Raw genomic sequence first — 17582 nt, forward strand, 5'->3', positions numbered from 1 at the left:
AGTCAACTCAGCTCAAGCCACCTGACAGTTTGGGTGCATGGAAAGTGCCCTGAAGCTCTGTAAGCTGGCCAGCTGTTATGTTTTTGGCAGGATATAACCCCTTATAGCTAAGGCTACTGCAGCAGTGATCATTAGAACATCTACTGTTATGGTTAGTTTACTTACACAATTGTATATGTCCTTCTATTCACATGTTGCCATATTCATAACAGTAGGGAGTTGCTGCCAGCAGCGCCACCTTCCGGCCACTATATGAAAGTCTTTGTTTCTGGAGGGTACGTATGACATCCCTTGTCAGGGCTATAAACTGACGTAAGGTATAAAGGTGATGTCTACACGCACCCTACTCAGAATTTCCTGCTGCAGTGAACACCAGACTCCTGTTCGCCAGTTCCAAAAGCAGATCGTGTTTCAGATGACTGTTAAAATTTCCAGATCGGATGACCGTTTCATCCTGCCGATACAGATAAGTGCCCTGTTGGGTTTTTTCATTGCCTTTGATTATTATGTCAGCTAGAAAGGGGAAGTGTGCTTGTGGGAGACAAATTCCTCACAAGGACGCACATGAGAAGTGCGTTTTTGCTTAGGCAAGGCCCACGACCATATGTCCTGCCCATTTGCAAATCTTTCATTCCGAAAACCCTTCACAGCCGTCTTGCACTAAAATTGTATTTAGAAAATCAGAGACTCAGACATTTTGCGCTCTGCATAGAAGGGGGATTTAGGCCCATCTGAAGAGCTGCCGTGGAAGGCCAAAAATGTTAGGCTTGCTGCGCCTCAGGCATCTGAGAAGGTTCTTGAGGCTGATGAAAGCCTGGCATCTTCCCAGACATCAGTTTCCAAGCCAAGCCTGGGGACCACTATGGAAGCTGGGGTGGCAGAAACCTTTAGAACTTCCACTAAGGCTACTCATCCATCAGATCCGGATGGCAGAGGGGAACCACGACTCAGTCTAGAGGGCCTAGCTGCTTCTCTTCCACCCAGACAGACATCCGCTCTGAATTCTCTCTCTCCACCGACTACTCCTTTAAAGAAAAAACAAAAAGTTAAACACACTGAAACTCAACCAGTTCCTGGATGGGAAATTTTTTCTCAGACCCTTTAAGGCCTTTCAGAACCTACAGACTCAGCAGGCCCTGCCAGCCCCCACTACTCTACGTACTTAACAGGTTTCAGAGGAAGAGTACTCCTCTTCAGAGGAATCCTTTTCATATAAATCCTAAATAGAGTCACCAAAAGATTTCATCACCCCAGAGGAGGAAGACTGCACTACCCCTGAATCTCCAGGGGAAGAAATTACCTTTGGAGACACAATCTCCCTCATGACGGAGCATTTCAAATGGCAAGCATTTGAGGTTTCTGATACCAAGAAAAGATACTTCGACCTTTTGCAAATGGAGCAACCCTCTCCTTCAGCAGTGGCTCCCTTGCTACCTGCCTTTCAGTATGCTTTCCTAGCTGCTTCGCAGTCCCCTGACTCTCAACCAACAGCTTCTAAACATCCAGACCATTTTTACAAGGTCCCTTAGGATACACAATACCTCTTTAGGAACCCTCCAGCAGACCCAGCAGTTATTGCAGTCTCTGTTGATAAATCATCCAGAAAATTACCTTCACCTCCTCTTTATCCCACAGACAAAGACAGCAAATTCATGGACAGACTAGGGAAGAAAGTCTATAGCGCCTCTACTCTGGCTATTAGAGATCTCAACTACCAAACACATATGGCTAGATATGTCCTAGATACCATTTCCAAGGCTTCCACATTACTTTCTGAGGCACCAGACTCTCCCATTAAAGCTCAAATTAACACCCTTTTTTTCCACTGCATCCCAAGTAACTAGGCACTCAAAGTGCAGTTATGATGCTGTGGAAGCCTCGTCTAAGTCTGCAGCATCTGGATCAGTCTTGAGACTTTATTCTTGGGTGAGACTACAACCCCTGCCCATGGATATGCAGACACAATTTTTGAATGCACCCCTGGATAATAAAGCCCTGTTTGGCCAAACCTCAGTAGAACTACTTAAGTCCCTTCAAGAAAAGGGTAAGGAACTTCAGAATCTTAAACACCTTCTGGTATCTCCTATACCCAGCTATCACAGGAATTATCCACATAAACCTTCCTTTGTTAGAAGGCAGTCAGCACACACTGTTCCACAGTCTAAAGGCCGTGGAAAAACTCTTCCTAGGTTTCCTACAAGTTCTTCCAATATGCCCTTTCGAGGCCATTCTGATCAGTCCAGACCGCCTCCTCTATGACTACCCTCCCTTGCACCAAAACACCCCACTTTCCCCCCATCTCACCCTCTCCCTTCCCTCCTGATGGATTACTACATCAGAACAATGGGTTCTCTCCATCATTCAGTCAGGCTACTTCATGACTTGGTGGATGATACCACCCCTCCGTGGCATCCCTCAACCACCTGCAAACCAAACCCATGTTTTCCCTCTTATCATTCAGCAGCTTCTAGTTCAAGGTACCATAGAACAGGTACCACACCAGCAAAGAAACAGAGGTTTATACTCCAGAATGTTTCTGGTACCAAGGAAGGACGGCCCTTGGAGGCCAGTCCTAGACTTATCCTATCTAAACCTATTTTTTCAAAGTTCCCATTTTCAAAATCATTACCTTATCCCTCCTCTTACCACTAATTCCAACTCAGACGTTCATGGTAGCCCTGGACTTAAAGGATGCCTACCTATACATCCCTATACACCCAGATTGCAGGAAATACCTCAGATTTACAATAGGCTCTTGCCATTTGCAATTCTCAGCCTTGCCCTTTGGACTCTCTACTGCCTTCGAGAATTAACAAAATACCTGGCCCCAGTTATTGCCCACTGCAGGACTCAGGGTATTCGGATATACCTGTACCTGGATGACCTGCTCATTCTTCATCAAGACCGCCAAACCCTTCTGTTATATCTACAACAGGTAATCTCCACCCTATCTCTGTTAGGGTTCACCATAAACCATGAAAAATCTGACCTGATCCCTACTCAAAACCTGGTTTTCCTGGATTGCAGGATCAGAACAGACATAATGAAAGCCTTCATTCCAGATCAAAGAATCCTAGACCTTTGTCTGTATTTTCAAAAAATCCTCTCCCACTCCTCCTTGCCAGCTCAAGAGATTTTAAGAATTCTAGGCCACGTGGCATCACTCATACCCATGCTGGCTCTGGCAAAACACCATATGAAAAAAATCCAGTGGGTCCTGAAAACCTATGGAGTCAACACTCCCAGCCCCTGGACATCCCCTTACTTCAATGCCTAAAGAAGGAACTCCAGTGGTGGATCTCAGCTCTTCACCTCAACCAAGGGATCCACCTTCAGATCCCAGCCACCCTACAACAGGTCTCCACAGATGCCTCCGACTTGAGATGGGCGGCAGTGCTACTTATAAGCCAAAAACACCTCTCGGTGCAAGGCACACGTGGTCCAACTCAAGACTAAAGGACCATATCAACATCAAAGAAATGAGGGCTTTACACGTGGCCCTGCTAAACTTCAAATAATTTCTTCTCCCAGGAACCCTGAAAGTAATCACAGGCAATATGAAGGTCCTGTGGTACATCAACAAGCGGGGGGGACAAAATTCTACCCTCTGTGCAGCCTAGCAAACCAGATCTGGAACCTGGCCGTATCTCTCCACATTCATCTGCTAACTGTTTATATCCCTTCCACAAAGAATGTCATGGCAGACTACCTGAACAGAAGTTTAGCTCCAAGTCACGAATGGATGCTTCACAGGGAAGTATTTCTAGACATAATCCATAGGTGGGGTATTCCACAAGCAGACCTTTTTGCCTCTGCCCAGAACAGGCAGATGCCCAAATTCTGCACAAGGAATCCGCATCCACAAGCGTGGAAAGTGGATGCCTTCTACTTCTCTTGGGGGGATGTACCTCTGTGCCTTCCCCCCATTCACCCTAATTCAGAAAGTCCTTCTGAAAATACAGAGGGACAACCCAAAAATCCTACTGGTGACCCCCTTTTGGCCAAGAAAGCATTGGTTTCCCCCTCTTACACCTACTAGCCAAAGGCAATCATCACAGGTTACCCCAACGAATAGAGCTACTCACACAGGACAGGGGATCCTTACACCCTCAGGTGGACAATCTGAAATTAACCTTATGGGTGATAGGGTTTTGATCCCCTACCGACACCTATACTCACAGGACGAACTCAATGTTCCAGGAGAAACTGTGTGAAACTGTGTATCCGAATGGAACATATTCTCCTACTAGTGTCAATGGAAAAACCAGGACCCTCTAACTACCTCTATACCTATGGTCCTTTCCTATTTGTGTGAGCTACTGCACTCAGAACTAACATATTCTTCTGTCAAAGTGCATTTATCTGCTATCTCTGCCTGTCTGACAGTCTCACCTCCTCTGGCTTCCAGACTGGAAGTCAAACTTTTCCTCAAAAGAGTGCTTCACATCAGGCCTTCCAGGAAACCTATCCCCATCTTCCTTGGGATCTAAACTTTGTACTAGAAAAACTTACATTGCCACCCTTTGAACCAGCTCATTCTGTATCCCTAAGGCTTTGCACACTGAAAACAGTTCTACTAGTGGCCCTTACATCCGTCAGGAGGGTATCTGAGATACAAGCCCTCGTGGTTACCTCTCCTTACCTTATTTTCCACAAGGAAAGAGTTGCCCTAAGGACCAACCCCTTCCTTCATGCCGAAGGTGGTTATTGAATTTTCACTAAACCAGACAATCACTCTACCAGTTTTTTACCCTTAACCACAGAATTCCTCAGAAAGGCCTCTCCATTCCTTGGATGTTTAGAGACAACTGAGGTACTACTTAGACAAAACCAAACCCGTCAGAAAATCAAATCAACTTTTCGTCTCCTTCCTCCCCAGAGCTCTAGGGAAGGCAGTCTGCAAGCAAACCATTTCCTTATGGATTTCAAAATCCATTACTCTGTGCTACTCTTTACATGGAAAATCCCTACACAGACAAGTCAAACCTCACTCTACCAGGGCAGCTGCTTACTCAGCTGCCTTTTTCAAAGGAATTGACTACGCTTCCATCCTGGAAGCTTCCACTTGGACTTCTATCCACACCTTTACCAGACATTGTAAACTGGACCTAGCCTCTAGAGCTAGGGCAGGGTTTGCCAGGTCTATCCTCCAATGGCTTATTGACCAGGGAACCCTGTCCTCCACCCAAAACCATGCCTAAAAGCTCTGATACTCTCCCTACTGTTAGGAATACTGCAACATGTGAATAGAAGGACATAGAATAGTTGTGTAAGAACTTACCATAACCTTAGATGTCCTTCTCTTCCATGTTGCAGTATTCAGTCCCCCCACCTGCTTCTCTACCTTTAACATCTTGCTTGCTATTCTGACTTTGGGGGACTTTACTCTGATACCCCCAATGTCTCCAGTACACACAGACTACCTACTTCCCTGACTCTAGCCTGCATGTAATTCCAAGGGCCCCATTGGGATTTCTCTACCCACAGGAGTACTAGTGTATGCGGCAATTCATTCTGAGGAGGGTGTGTGCAGACGTCACCTTTATACCCCATGTCAGTTTATGGCCCTGACAAGGGACGTCACACCCACCCTCCAAAAACAAAGACTTTGGTATACTGGCCGGAAGGTGGCGCTGCTGGCAGCAACTCCCTACTGTTATGAATACTGCAACATGGAAAAGAAGGACATCTAAGGTTATGCTAAGTTCTTACACAGCTATTCTTTTTCTGCCCATCATTAACTTATGGAAGGCCGGATTGTAGCCCACAATTGGCTAGTCAAACAGTTCTGAGAAAGGGTTTTGTATTCCTGCCCTCTTTGGATACACTCTTCTCCTTAGGAATTGAATTTCATAATTGATGAGCTTGTCTGTCCTCTTTTTATGCCTCTTCATTGAGCAGCTCTGAAGTTTGTCTCTTGGAAGATGTTTGTTTCGTAGTGGTAATTAACTGTTTATAAAATTCTTGAGCTTCAGCCTGTTTATTGGGAACAGTATTTTGTTTCACAGAGGTCAGGGGTCCCTTGGGTCTAACTTTTCTTCCCAAAAGTGATCTCATGTTTTTTCTCAGCAAGTCTGTTCATCTTTCTATATTCTTTGCATAGGTGTAGTCCAAGGAAAAAGGAACTCTTCAAACACTGGATATGAGTCTTCCACTTGTTCTGTCTAAAGAGAAAGAGTGCCTGAATTTCAGTAGAAGGAACAGCTATTCATTCCCTTTGCTCCAGAAAGAGTGGCTTTACAGTGGTTAACCAAAACCTTTCCAAATGGTTTGCTAATTGTTACCACCGTGTGATAAACTGCTGATTGTAAAATCCTCTCGTCAGTAGTCACTTCAGTAAAAGTATGAATCCTTTTAGTTTTTGCTTCAAGAATGTGTCCATTGTGGACATTTTTTCATGGCCGCTTGGTCATTGGTGTATACCTTCTGCAAGCATCATTGCTTAAACTGTGGCATAAGTCTGGCTTCCTGTAAGATTTTGGCTGTCTGTGCCATTGCCCTTTGGTCTTTTTCCAGTGTAGTACCCCTTGGTGGTTTTGTGGTGGTACTTACATTTTTCCCAGCAGCCATCCATTTGTTGAGGACACCCAGTATCAGATGTAATAGATATGCCTGTGTCGTATCGGTTGACCTGGCAGGGAGTCCCTCATTGTGGGTACTTAATATCCATCTTTACTTGGATGGTTCCTCCTTCTAATGCACATTGTTTGAAATTCCTTCCAAACTGGGCAAATATATCTATGTATGCTCTTATTTTTTTGTTTTCTGTTTTACAGATTGTGTTCACTCAAAGGATAGGCATAGACTGGTGAACTTTGTGACTAGACAGCCTTTCTTAGCCATAGAGAGCTTTTCCATGCCATGCTCTGACAGTGGGTGCATGTGACTTTAATTATGGGAACAGAAGAAAAAGCAGTAACCAAGGCTGGCATTGCACATGAGTAAACCCCAACTGTTGACCCAGTGTTTTAAGCTCTTTCACACACCAGCTGATATAATGAGCATATATCTGTGGTTTGCTGGGGATTTCTGATACTAAACCTAAGTTGTGTGTCTCCAGGCAATCATTCCTACATTCAGTACTGTCTAATTAAAAATTTCCAGGATGTTTTTATATGGCAGACTATACAGAGAATTAGTGGACAACTAATCTTGATCTGGTGTTCCTTGCCAAGTGCACTGTATTGATTGTGTCTATTTCTGTATTAGATGCCACAGCTGGAAATGACGTGCTTACAAAGGCCACAGTTCCTATCTATGCAACAGGAGTCCTTACATGTTATAATCAGGTAAGCAACGTAACATTCTGATGATGAAATAGCAGAATTGTTACTGGTGTTGTATTGAAATCTGAAATAGTTGCATACACTATTTATAATACATTTGGTGTGATTGGAATAAAAGTTTTGGGTTTCATTTTATTGCAAATAAACCCTCTCTTCTTCAGGAAGAAGACCGCAAACTGTTAGTGGGATTCTTAGAAGATGTGATGACTGCACTTTCTTTATCACATGCCCCTCTGGATAGTCTGAAGGCTTCATTTGTAGAGCTGGGGTAAGCATTTTAGATTTTAACATGGTGCATATTGGAGTAGATGCAGCATGTTACTTTGAAAACAATGGATAGTTTGCTCTTATCAAGATTTCACCATGGATTTCAGGGTACAACTTTAGTCGGTCTTTCCTGATCTTTGATGCTTAGCCTTTTGATAATTAGCCCTGCCAAGTGCTGGATGGCTGATTTGAGGTTATTTCAACAGTGGGTGCAGCAACCCTCTGCCATCTTAAGATAACAGTCACATATCTGATATCCAGACTGCGGGAAGGAATCCAGTAATAGAATTTCATGCCCCTAGCTAAAGATGAGCTTATCCAGATAGTTGTTTTTATGTTTTATTGAGAATTTTCCCTCTTCGTATCATAACTGTTTTGCATCTGCCTTTCTCTACAGTAGGTATGTGGAAATTCCTTTGTTAAAATGTTTAAATAGGATTACAGTGAAAAGGATTTTATAGACAGCATGTGAGACAGTGGCATAGTAAACTTTTGATCTGTCAGTTTGATTTCTTAGGGAAAAAAGTCATATAATCTCATTGCCTTGCTTCTGTTTCAGAGGAAAAAAAATGAAGCAAGTCTGTTAATGCTTGATTGTACGCAAGTGATTTTACATTATGCAAATCTGACTGCAAAATTGTGCATCAGTATATCTGTTTTGAAGCATCTGGAAGGCCTCTGTAAAAATGTGTTGCTACAGCTTTTAGTTGTAAAGTGACATTTGAGACTGTTTAATTTGCTTTGTCTATGTGAAAACTGTCTAATAGATTCTGAATTCACTTTTTGTTCCATTATTGTTCTTGTTTGGGCCCCCAGAAACTGGAAAAAAATCTAAATCCGAAGCCAAATAAAATATACCCTAGTTTATCTGAAGTTTAAGGTGCATTTTAGACCAATTTCTTGGCAAAACTGTTAGGTTTACAGTCTTGGTTTCTAATTTTGAAGGCATGTGGCACTGTGTAAGTACTGGAATTTCCTCTTCTGATCTCTTCATATCAGTAAAGTTCTGAAATTTCCGTAGCTTCTGCATTGGCCTTGGATGGTACACCTGGCCCTGTACTCCTCATCTTTGTTTGTCACTTGAACAGTTTGAATATTAGTCCTAGAGTATGCTAGGTAAATTCTTGCATTCACTGCTTAAACTGTATAAACTTAATTGTTCCTGCAGTTTGTCAAATCACAAGTGTGGGCCTAGACCAGCAGAGTTTGTACTGCCTTGGAGAGGTGAATGTTACATAGTTCTCCAGGCCACTCTTAAGATAATACCCCTTCCCTTGTGTATGGTCCTGCATAGTGCAAGTCTCATCTTGCCACTCACAAGTTTAAAAGTACAGCAATACCCTAGTACTGTTTACATCCTGTCCACCACAAGTTAGCATTATAACATCTACTAGCATTAATCCTGCCTTGCACCTAGCTCTAGTCTCTGCATTCTGGTTCTCTGCCACCGTGGGGTCACAGCATACCCATAGTTTATTTGTTGCCAACCTGGTAGCACTATGTACTTGGAGACAGTGTAGCACCTACCTTATGTTCACAGGCAAGCCCCTTTTGATACTTGATACAGAATCCACTTGCAAGAGGTGTAAGTACTTATCCAACTTAGCCATTTAGACATAAAAATTTGGAGGCAGTGCAGGAGATTGGTGATTCACTAATGGTACAGTACCTCCCGGAGAAAACGACACTCTTGCAGACCACCTCAGCAGGCCTGCAACAGAACCTCATAAGTGAATGTTAAAGTCCATCTTCAAAGAAGTAATGCAGGTGGAGTGTGCCCAAACCAAAATAGGCAGATAAAAAAATACCATTCAGGGACCCCCGAGCACATGGCTTAGAGGGCGGATTTATTTTCCTGCCAGTGGACGATTCTATTTCTCTATGCTTTGTCTCCCATACTTGTCATCCTCAGGTTACATGTAAAGATCAGAGAGGAAGGACTGAGGGGTGATACTGATGGCACCCTTCTGACAAAGGCAGTATTGGTTCCCACTGTTACACAGAATGAACAGAGAAAAAAACACATGGTTGCTGCCACAGGAGGGTGGGCATCTTAACCTAGAACAAAAGAGCCACCATTCACCCCACCGTGGACAATATGAACCTAACCCCACAGGGCTGGTTGTTCAATACGGACATCTTGCATTTCTTGAATGAGGCCAAAAGGTCCAGTACCAGAAAATTATCCATCTCAAAATGGAAAAGATTCTCAGCATAGTTCTAGGTTAAAGGGCAGCAACCATTACTAGCCACTTTTCTTTTGATACTCTTATCTGGCGGTATTGTTCTGTAAAAGACTCTCCTACTCCTCCATTAAAATCCATTCCTCTACCATCTTTGCTTGCTTCTACATCCACCATTGTTCTCATAGCTAATGGTAAAAAGTTTCTCAATGAAGTTATCATTTTAAAGCCCCCCCCCCCCAAAAAAAAGGCCCCAGCCCAGGACCTTAAGTTCATACGGGAAAATCTTACCCTGACTACCTTTGTGCTTGCTGCTTGTGCAGATATCAGATTTCCCTCTTGGACTACCTTCTTGGTAGACATCACCTCAGCTAGAAGTATTTCTGACTTGCAGGTGCTCATGTATGGAGCCTTTTTTAGGTTCCATCAAGAAAAGTTTCCGAGAACAAATCCTTCCTTTATGTCCAAAGTAATTTCAGAACTGTCTGTGAACCAAGTTGTTTAGATACCTGTGTTCTGTACCAATTCACAGAATAGGAAGGGAATTAACTTGATATACACAAACAATTCAGGCTTTATTTACTTATGACCAAAATCTTCAGAGAATATGACAGTCTGTTGTCTTTGCATCTTATAAAGTAAGATGGCCTGTGAGTATGCAAATTATTTCAAAATGGCTCTCTAATTGCATCTCCTTTTGTTACAAGCATCATGACAAGAGTGTACCTGACAGCTTTAGAACTCATTCAACCAGGGCCCTTCATTAAGAGAGTATCCACCCAGGCTATACTAGAGGCAGCTAACTGGTCCTCAGTCTATACTTTTTTTCCTAATACTTTTTGTTGTTGTTGTGTTTTTCGGCGTTTCCTGGTTAGGGGTCGCCACAGCGGAACTCCGGTCAGCTAATGATTGGTAGTTGATTTTTACGTGCCGAGTTACCAGCCCCTGATGCACAGCCTTCAATGAAGGTACGCCCATTCACGCATGTCTCCACGCAGAAGACGCTCTAGCTGAGAATCGAACCGGACAGCGTCTTACTGTGAGGTGACAATGCTACCGCAGCACTAACACTAAAGTTTATTTTCTGCTTCTAGAGCTACAACATGTGTTGCTTCTACAGTCCTGCACAAGCTTCTATCTTATCCGTGATATTTCCTACCCTGCCACCCTTCCTTTAGCATTGGGAATCCACCCAAAAAGTTATTGCAACAGTGAAAACACACTAAACATAGTATAATTGAGTACAGTTTCCATAAATGCAGATGTTTGAGTGTCCACTGTTGTAGTGTCCTTTCTCTCCCCTCTTTTGACTGTGGGTTAGGGTGGACTCCCTTTTCTCCTTCCCGTTTAGGTTCCCTCCCCTGTGTAAGTAGTCTCAACAGGTTTCTATCCCAGCATACCTTCTGGGGATATTATGCATGGGTTATGTGCTTGAACTGTGGGTCACTTAGTGGGGCTGCTGTCCTGTAAATGCAAGAAAGGCCTTACAAAATGGTGTCGGCAAGCAACTCTTATACCCTAACATCAGTGGGAAGGGTGTTCACTGGGCCAGGAGAAAATCTCCGGGATTTGGACCAGCGGAGGTCTTCCAAAGCAGGAAATCTCAAATTGTTAGCAATAGTGAAGACAGTCAAACTTTATGTCCACATTTATGATACACAACCGTATTTTGCCAATGGGTCAACAAAGGCTATTAGACTGTCAATGTTTGCTAATAGCTACAAACTCAGTGTCGTTATTAACTCTGCAGCTATTGTTCATGTCCTGCAAGAGGACGTAATGTACACTAGATCCTGGTGCCAAAACCTTGAATTCAAACTCAAAAACACAGTATTCTTCTTCTTCTTTCGGCTTTTCCCATTCTACTCTTCAGTAAATAAGAACAATCCTGCGTGTGCCACATAAATGATAATCCCCCCCCCCCCCCCAAGATGATACTGTCATTAGAAACCTAGGCATAATCATATGCAATGAACTCTCTTTTTCTCTTCTGACCAAGTATTCCTTTTGTTAGGAAATCTTTCTACCTAACCCAACTAGTTACTAAGGGTATATCCTAAAGGTCGAAAAAGAATTTATTATTCCCCTCTTCTCTTCCCTAATCCAGCCCATAATAGAATTTAATGATACCTTTGGCCTGTACCTATTCAAGCATATCACCCAGCTTGTGAAATCACAATGATTTCTGACCTGGAAAATCTCAGGAATAAGCAAGTTATTATGGCGCCTTAAGTTATTACTTAGGTTTACCAGTTTAAATGCTTTACTCCATGTCTTTGTAATCTTCTGTGGTATATTTGTCCTGCTTGACCTCTTATATGTTTGAAAAAAAAACTGTACTACTGCCAGGATACATTTGAAGAACATAAATCTGTATTTTAATATTAACAAAACCTGTTAGTAGGATAGATCTATTTCCCAAGGGATTCCTTACCTCTGGAATAAGCTCCTATTCCTTGTTAGACAAAGCAGTTCCCTGATTCTTTTAAAAACAACCTTGATGAGTGGACCGGGATCTGTAAATTTACAGCTGGACTGTTTTCTTGGATTGTTATAGGTACAATGAGCAAGTAATGAAAATTGCAGTGGCATAGGCTCCTGATGGTCTACATGGACTGATTGCCTAGTTTAGATCTATGAAACTATGAACTCTTTAAGGTGCCATTGTGTTTACTCAGCTATCCACAGGTGAACAATTGTTAGTGTTTGTAAAGCTGTATGCTTTATTTTTCAAGCATCTTGTTTTTGTAATTTGATTTTAAGGAATTATATTTAGTGTTTTATTTTAGATGAAATGATTAGATGGCTTGGGATTCTATGTTCAGTTATACATCCACTAATTTGGCTGCTAGATTCCAATTAAGCCCCATACTGGCATTGAATTTTGTTGCTTGAGAGAGGAGCATGATGTCTGATGGTGACATAAATGCCAGCATTTCAACTCTTCTACCTTAACTTATTCACAAAATAAAGAGCCTTGCACTCTGTGTTCCATTTCATGCCTACACTGATAATTTTGTAGGTTGCTTTGTCTCATTCAAGCCTGCAGCACTTAATAAGTTCATAAGTGCATTCTAGGATAATGGCCCTGGAGTCTTTACAAGCCGAGCCCATAGAAGTGCCCTGGCATTGTGCCGACTGATGTCAGTTCCCAGTGCCTCTATCAAGTTAGAGCCACTGGAGTGATCCCCAGGGTGAACTTTCTATTTCCCATCCACTCATCAAGATTTCTCTTGAAGAGGGCCAGTGAGGTGCTCTGCTTTTGACATGTATGGGAAGTCTATTCCAGAGCATGGGCAGTCTCTGGGTTATGAGATTTACCTTATCAGTTGATTGTGGTATTGAGGTTGAGGTCTCTGGAGCGTGTGGTGTGGCGGGATTGGGATTTCTTTAGATGTAGCATTTCTAACAGAGCAGGGTCAGACATGGCTTTGTAAGTCAAGTAGAGATTGCCTCTTAGTAGACGATACGAGACAGAGAATAGCTGGAGTTTTTTGAGACTGTCCGTGTAGGACGTGTTTAAGCCCTAGGATCCTCTTCGTGAGGTACTTTTGTGGGCTTTCCAGCTGTTGCATGTGTCTAGTGAGGTACAGGCCAAATGGGTCATTATATTTGATGAGTGGCCTAATGAGGAAAGAGTAGAGAGAGATGATGACCTCTTTCTTCCTGGATGCAAAACCCTTGGTAATGAGATGTGCAATATAGAAGGACTTTCTGACCACAGTGGCAATGTGGTGGTCTTAGGAGAGGTTGCTGTCAGCCTGTCACTAGATCTCTTATAACGCCTTCAGTGTTCAGTGGGCTCCCATTGATGTGGTAATTAGTGGGAACTGAGTTTTTACCAAAGGGGATGACAATGCATTTTTTGCCGTTAAGCTTAATGCCATGGTTTTGACACCAATCACTGGTCTCAGTGAGGCCTTTCTGTAGAATGTCTACATCACTTGGGGAGTTAATAATAGCTCCCAGCTTGCAGTCGTCTGTGAACTTGGTCAGCCAGAGTCACTCCCTGTTGGCCTGGACTTCTGAGAAGTAGATGCCAACCAGGAGAGGACCCAGGACCGATCCCTGTGGGACTCCACTTATAACTGGTCGGCAGTCTGACTTGGAGTCTGCTGTTTTCACACTGTAGGTTCTGTCTGTGAGCCAGCTTGCAGTCCACTTAGTGTTATAGGGGTTAATGCCTAGTTTGGTGAGTTTATCAATAATTCCTGAGTTGGGGAATGGTATCAAAGGCCTTGGGCAGATTGGGGTAGGCTGTATGAGTTGCCTTGCCCTCATCCACAGCTCTGGTGACTGACTCAAAAAAGTCAACCAGGTTGAGCAGGCATGATCTACCTTTCACAAAACCAAATTGCGTGGGATCTAGAGTTTGGAGATTCCCTATGTCCTTGTTAATTAGGTCCATGATGATGCACTCCATAGCCTTACATATCAGACTCGTCAGGCTAATGGGGTGATAATTCCCAGGGTCTGTAATCGTTCCCCCTTTATGGAGAGGGATGACTGTAGCAGTGCGCTATTCGGTAGGGACAAAGCCTGAGGTGAGGCTGTGATTGAACAGGGCACACAAATGTGGTGCCAGTTCACTTTGTAGTTCATGTAGAACACATCCAGGGATCATGCTGGGTCCCATGGAACCTGTGTTCTTGGCTTTGGACAATGCAGCTTTAACCTGTGCTGCAATAATGCTTGGTGCCTGGCATTCCTCCATTATTGTGATTGGTCCTTTGGGGGGGGGGGGGGGTAAAGTTGACACTGAATCTGTCGGCCAGTATGTTGACAATATCTGTTGACTCAGTGTAGGAGGTACCATTGTGCAGTAACTCAGAGCAAAGCTGGGTATTGCCGTGGAGATTCTTGTTATAACTATAGAAGGCTTTGTGGTTGTTTTTAGTGTCTGCTGCAGTTCTACCTTCATAGCTGGCTTTAGAGGTTTTGATGAGGGATCTCAATTTTTTTTGAGGCTAATAAGGGAGTTTTTCCAGTCTTGAGACTTCACATTTTTCTGCAACAGTTTCTTCCTTCTGTTGTAGAGTTTATTAATGGCAGGAGACCACAAGATTTTTTTTTTTTTTTTTTTTTTTTTTTTTTTTTGGAGGAGAGCATTTTGGTTCTTTTGTGTATGGCTAGTTCCATGCATTTATGTATGATTTGGCAGTCATGCATCTATTTTCCATTGGCATGGGTTATATGAAAGTAGCCACCTCTGTTTTTAGGAGCCCATAGTCAGCTTTGGAGAAATTTTTCATGGTAGTTACCTTTGCAGGGGTGTAGGTGCGATGTGGATTTCCATGGTGATTAGTTTTTGGTCAGATCTAACCAGGGAGGAATGGACTATTGGTGTAGAGCAATGGTGGCCAATGTTAGTATTAACCAGGTCAAGGATGTCGCTTCCTAGTGGGGGTAAGAATGAGCTAGTCCAGGACATTGGAACTGATGAATTCCAGGAAGTGTGGGACCAGTGTATTAGTGCACGAGTAGTTTTCCCAGTTGATGGAGGGGGTAATTGAAGCCACCTAGTATGAGAGTGTTGGATTGGACCCTAATAGTTTCCAAGGTGCTTAAGAACGTAGAGTGAGAGTCCTAGGACATGGTTGGGGACCTATAGCAGGCTACGACCTGAATCACCATCTTACCCAATGTTAGTTGTACCTGAAGTATCTCAGATGCGTTATGCTAGGCTACTAGTCTGGAGGTGTGCATATCCTTTATGAATATGTTGACACCACTGCCTTTGGAGCTTCAGTCCTTGTTCTGGGGCCAAAAGGTGTGGAATGAGTTATAGCATCGTAGCGCAGGGGTGCTTTATGCTTCTTTAAACCAGGTCTCCGTTGCAACACAAATGTTGATGTTCTCCATTTTGAGGAGTGCTTTGAGCAAGTGCATCTTGAGATTTAGACTTCTAGCGTCTGGGCATCGGTCTTTGTTTAAAAAAAAATGTCTTTCCTTCCTAGGTCATGTGAATGTGGGGGGTGCCTTCCTTCCCATGGCTGACACCCCTAAACCAGGGTTTAGGAAGTGTGCAGACTGTGGGCATAAGCTTCCACCTTCTAATGCCCACACTCTGTGCATAGTCTGTTTGGGGGTACCCCATTTGACTACCTCCTGCTCAATCTGCGCGGGCTTCAACCCCCACGCTTTGATCAACATGAGGAACAAGCTTATTTTAAAGGGTCTTCACTCACCTCTTGCAGAGGCCTCCTCTTCTTCTGCCCCGGCTTCTGGGACTCAAACTTCCAATAAGAAGTCCAGGGATGGAGATGAGGCACTTTCAACAGATCAGGATCGGCCTAGGAGGAGGTCTCCAGAGCACTCTTCCTCAGATGAGCCTCCTACCAGGTCTTGGCCAGATCCAAGCCAAAGTTCTCCTTGGCTGTGGTCTCCAAACTTCTCCCCAGAGTCCTCTTGGGCTAGGTCCCCCCAGCCGCTACTTCCCCTCATCATCATTCTTGGCAGGGGTCAGAGGCTTCTTCAGTCCAGTCCACTCAGAGCCTGTCTGAAGCCGAGGTGGACAGGATGATGATGAAGTTTCTTTGGGCCCAGATTCAGCTGGGAGGTCTTGCCTGCTCCATCCCATCCGGGGCCGGGAGCACACAGTCCGCCTTCATCCCTATCTTTCCTTTACCGATCCAACCTTTGGTTTCAGGGCCCTTGTGCCCAAGGTTCCCAGGTGTTGAGGGTCAGCGCTGATGGTCCCTGGTGCCACGACCCTGACTGTTACCTTGAGCGGTTTGGCTCCGACGTTTTTTGAATGGATCGACTCTGAGCAATAGCTTTGGTTTCAGATCTGAGGGTATGGCTTCGATGTTGAAACTTTTAAAGTCGTCCCTTCCTCTCGTGGCTTTGCTGCTGGGATGTTCGGCTCCTCCCTTGGCGCTGAGGGTGGTGGACAGCCAGCCTCAGCCCTGGCTATTCTGCCTTCGGGGTCTGCTCGCCTTTGGCATTCGAGGTGGTGGAGAGGGTCTTTTCGGCTCCTTCGAGAGCCTTGACACACTGATCCTCTGATTCCACCCTGGCTCCCTCTCTTTCTGGGCAGGAGTCTTCCATCCTGCCCCCTCAGGGACAGCCTTTTGCCAGTTTGCCCCAGGAGGTTCTGATCCAGGAACACCTCGAAGCTTCTGAATCCTCTCCAGAGTCCCCCCTCCAGAGGAGCTTTCTCAGAAGCATACATGCAAGAGGAGGCACTTTGACTCCCCTCTGGAGTCCCTTAGTGATGATACAGGCTTGGAGGAAGGGGGGGCTCCTCCCTATCACCCCCGGAGGATGTCTCATTTGGGGACATCATGGAGATTCTTCGCCAACCAAGTGAGTGCTCTACCCTCAAGCCCAACCCTGATAAGTCTGTATTTCTGGAGGTGTTTGGCACAGGACCTTCTACTTCCTGGGTGCCACCCACTGCTGATCCCTTAGTGGATCTCATCTCCAGTAGGGCATGGAGGGAACCGGACTTGGTTGAGCGCATCCCCAGGTGCCCGGACAAGGTGCTCAGTGTCGCATCAAACAAGCTCCATTGGTCCAAGGGGTCCCCAGTCGATGCCATGGTGGTTGCGATGGCCACTAAGAAGGAGCTGGCTCAGGAGAGCTCCTCTGTCCACCCTCCAGACAGGGAGTCTAGAGTGATGGATCGTTTTGGGAAGCAGACCTGTGGTTCAACCACATTTGCCTCACGTAAACTGAATTATTTGGCACATGTAATCAGACTACACCTGGACAATGAGTCTGTCCCAGGGTCCGTGTCTGCAGAGGAGAAGGTCTTTTCCTCCCACATGGCCAGCCTTACTGCTATTTCAAGCACTTCCGTGAGGCTTCTCTCCCATGCTACTGAGGGTGCCTCTAGGGCTGT

At 44.4% G+C, this 17582-nt stretch overlaps 1 protein-coding gene across 1 annotated transcript in view; it reads left to right on the top strand.

Annotated features, from left to right (window-relative positions):
• The window catches only part of RELCH (RAB11 binding and LisH domain, coiled-coil and HEAT repeat containing), a gene marked incomplete in the record, with an annotated part of 1574926 nt that overhangs the window by 1119935 nt on the left and 437409 nt on the right, over positions 1-17582 (top strand). Inside the window, 2 exon segments of the mRNA XM_044065183.1 lie at positions 7210-7289; positions 7448-7554. Of these exon segments, the coding sequence (XP_043921118.1) occupies positions 7210-7289; positions 7448-7554 (187 nt within the window).

This window comes from Protopterus annectens, chromosome 3.part0, assembly GCF_019279795.1.
Source record: "Protopterus annectens isolate FY-2018-M chromosome 3.part0, PAN1.0, whole genome shotgun sequence".
Lineage (NCBI taxonomy): Eukaryota > Metazoa > Chordata > Ceratodontiformes > Protopteridae > Protopterus > Protopterus annectens.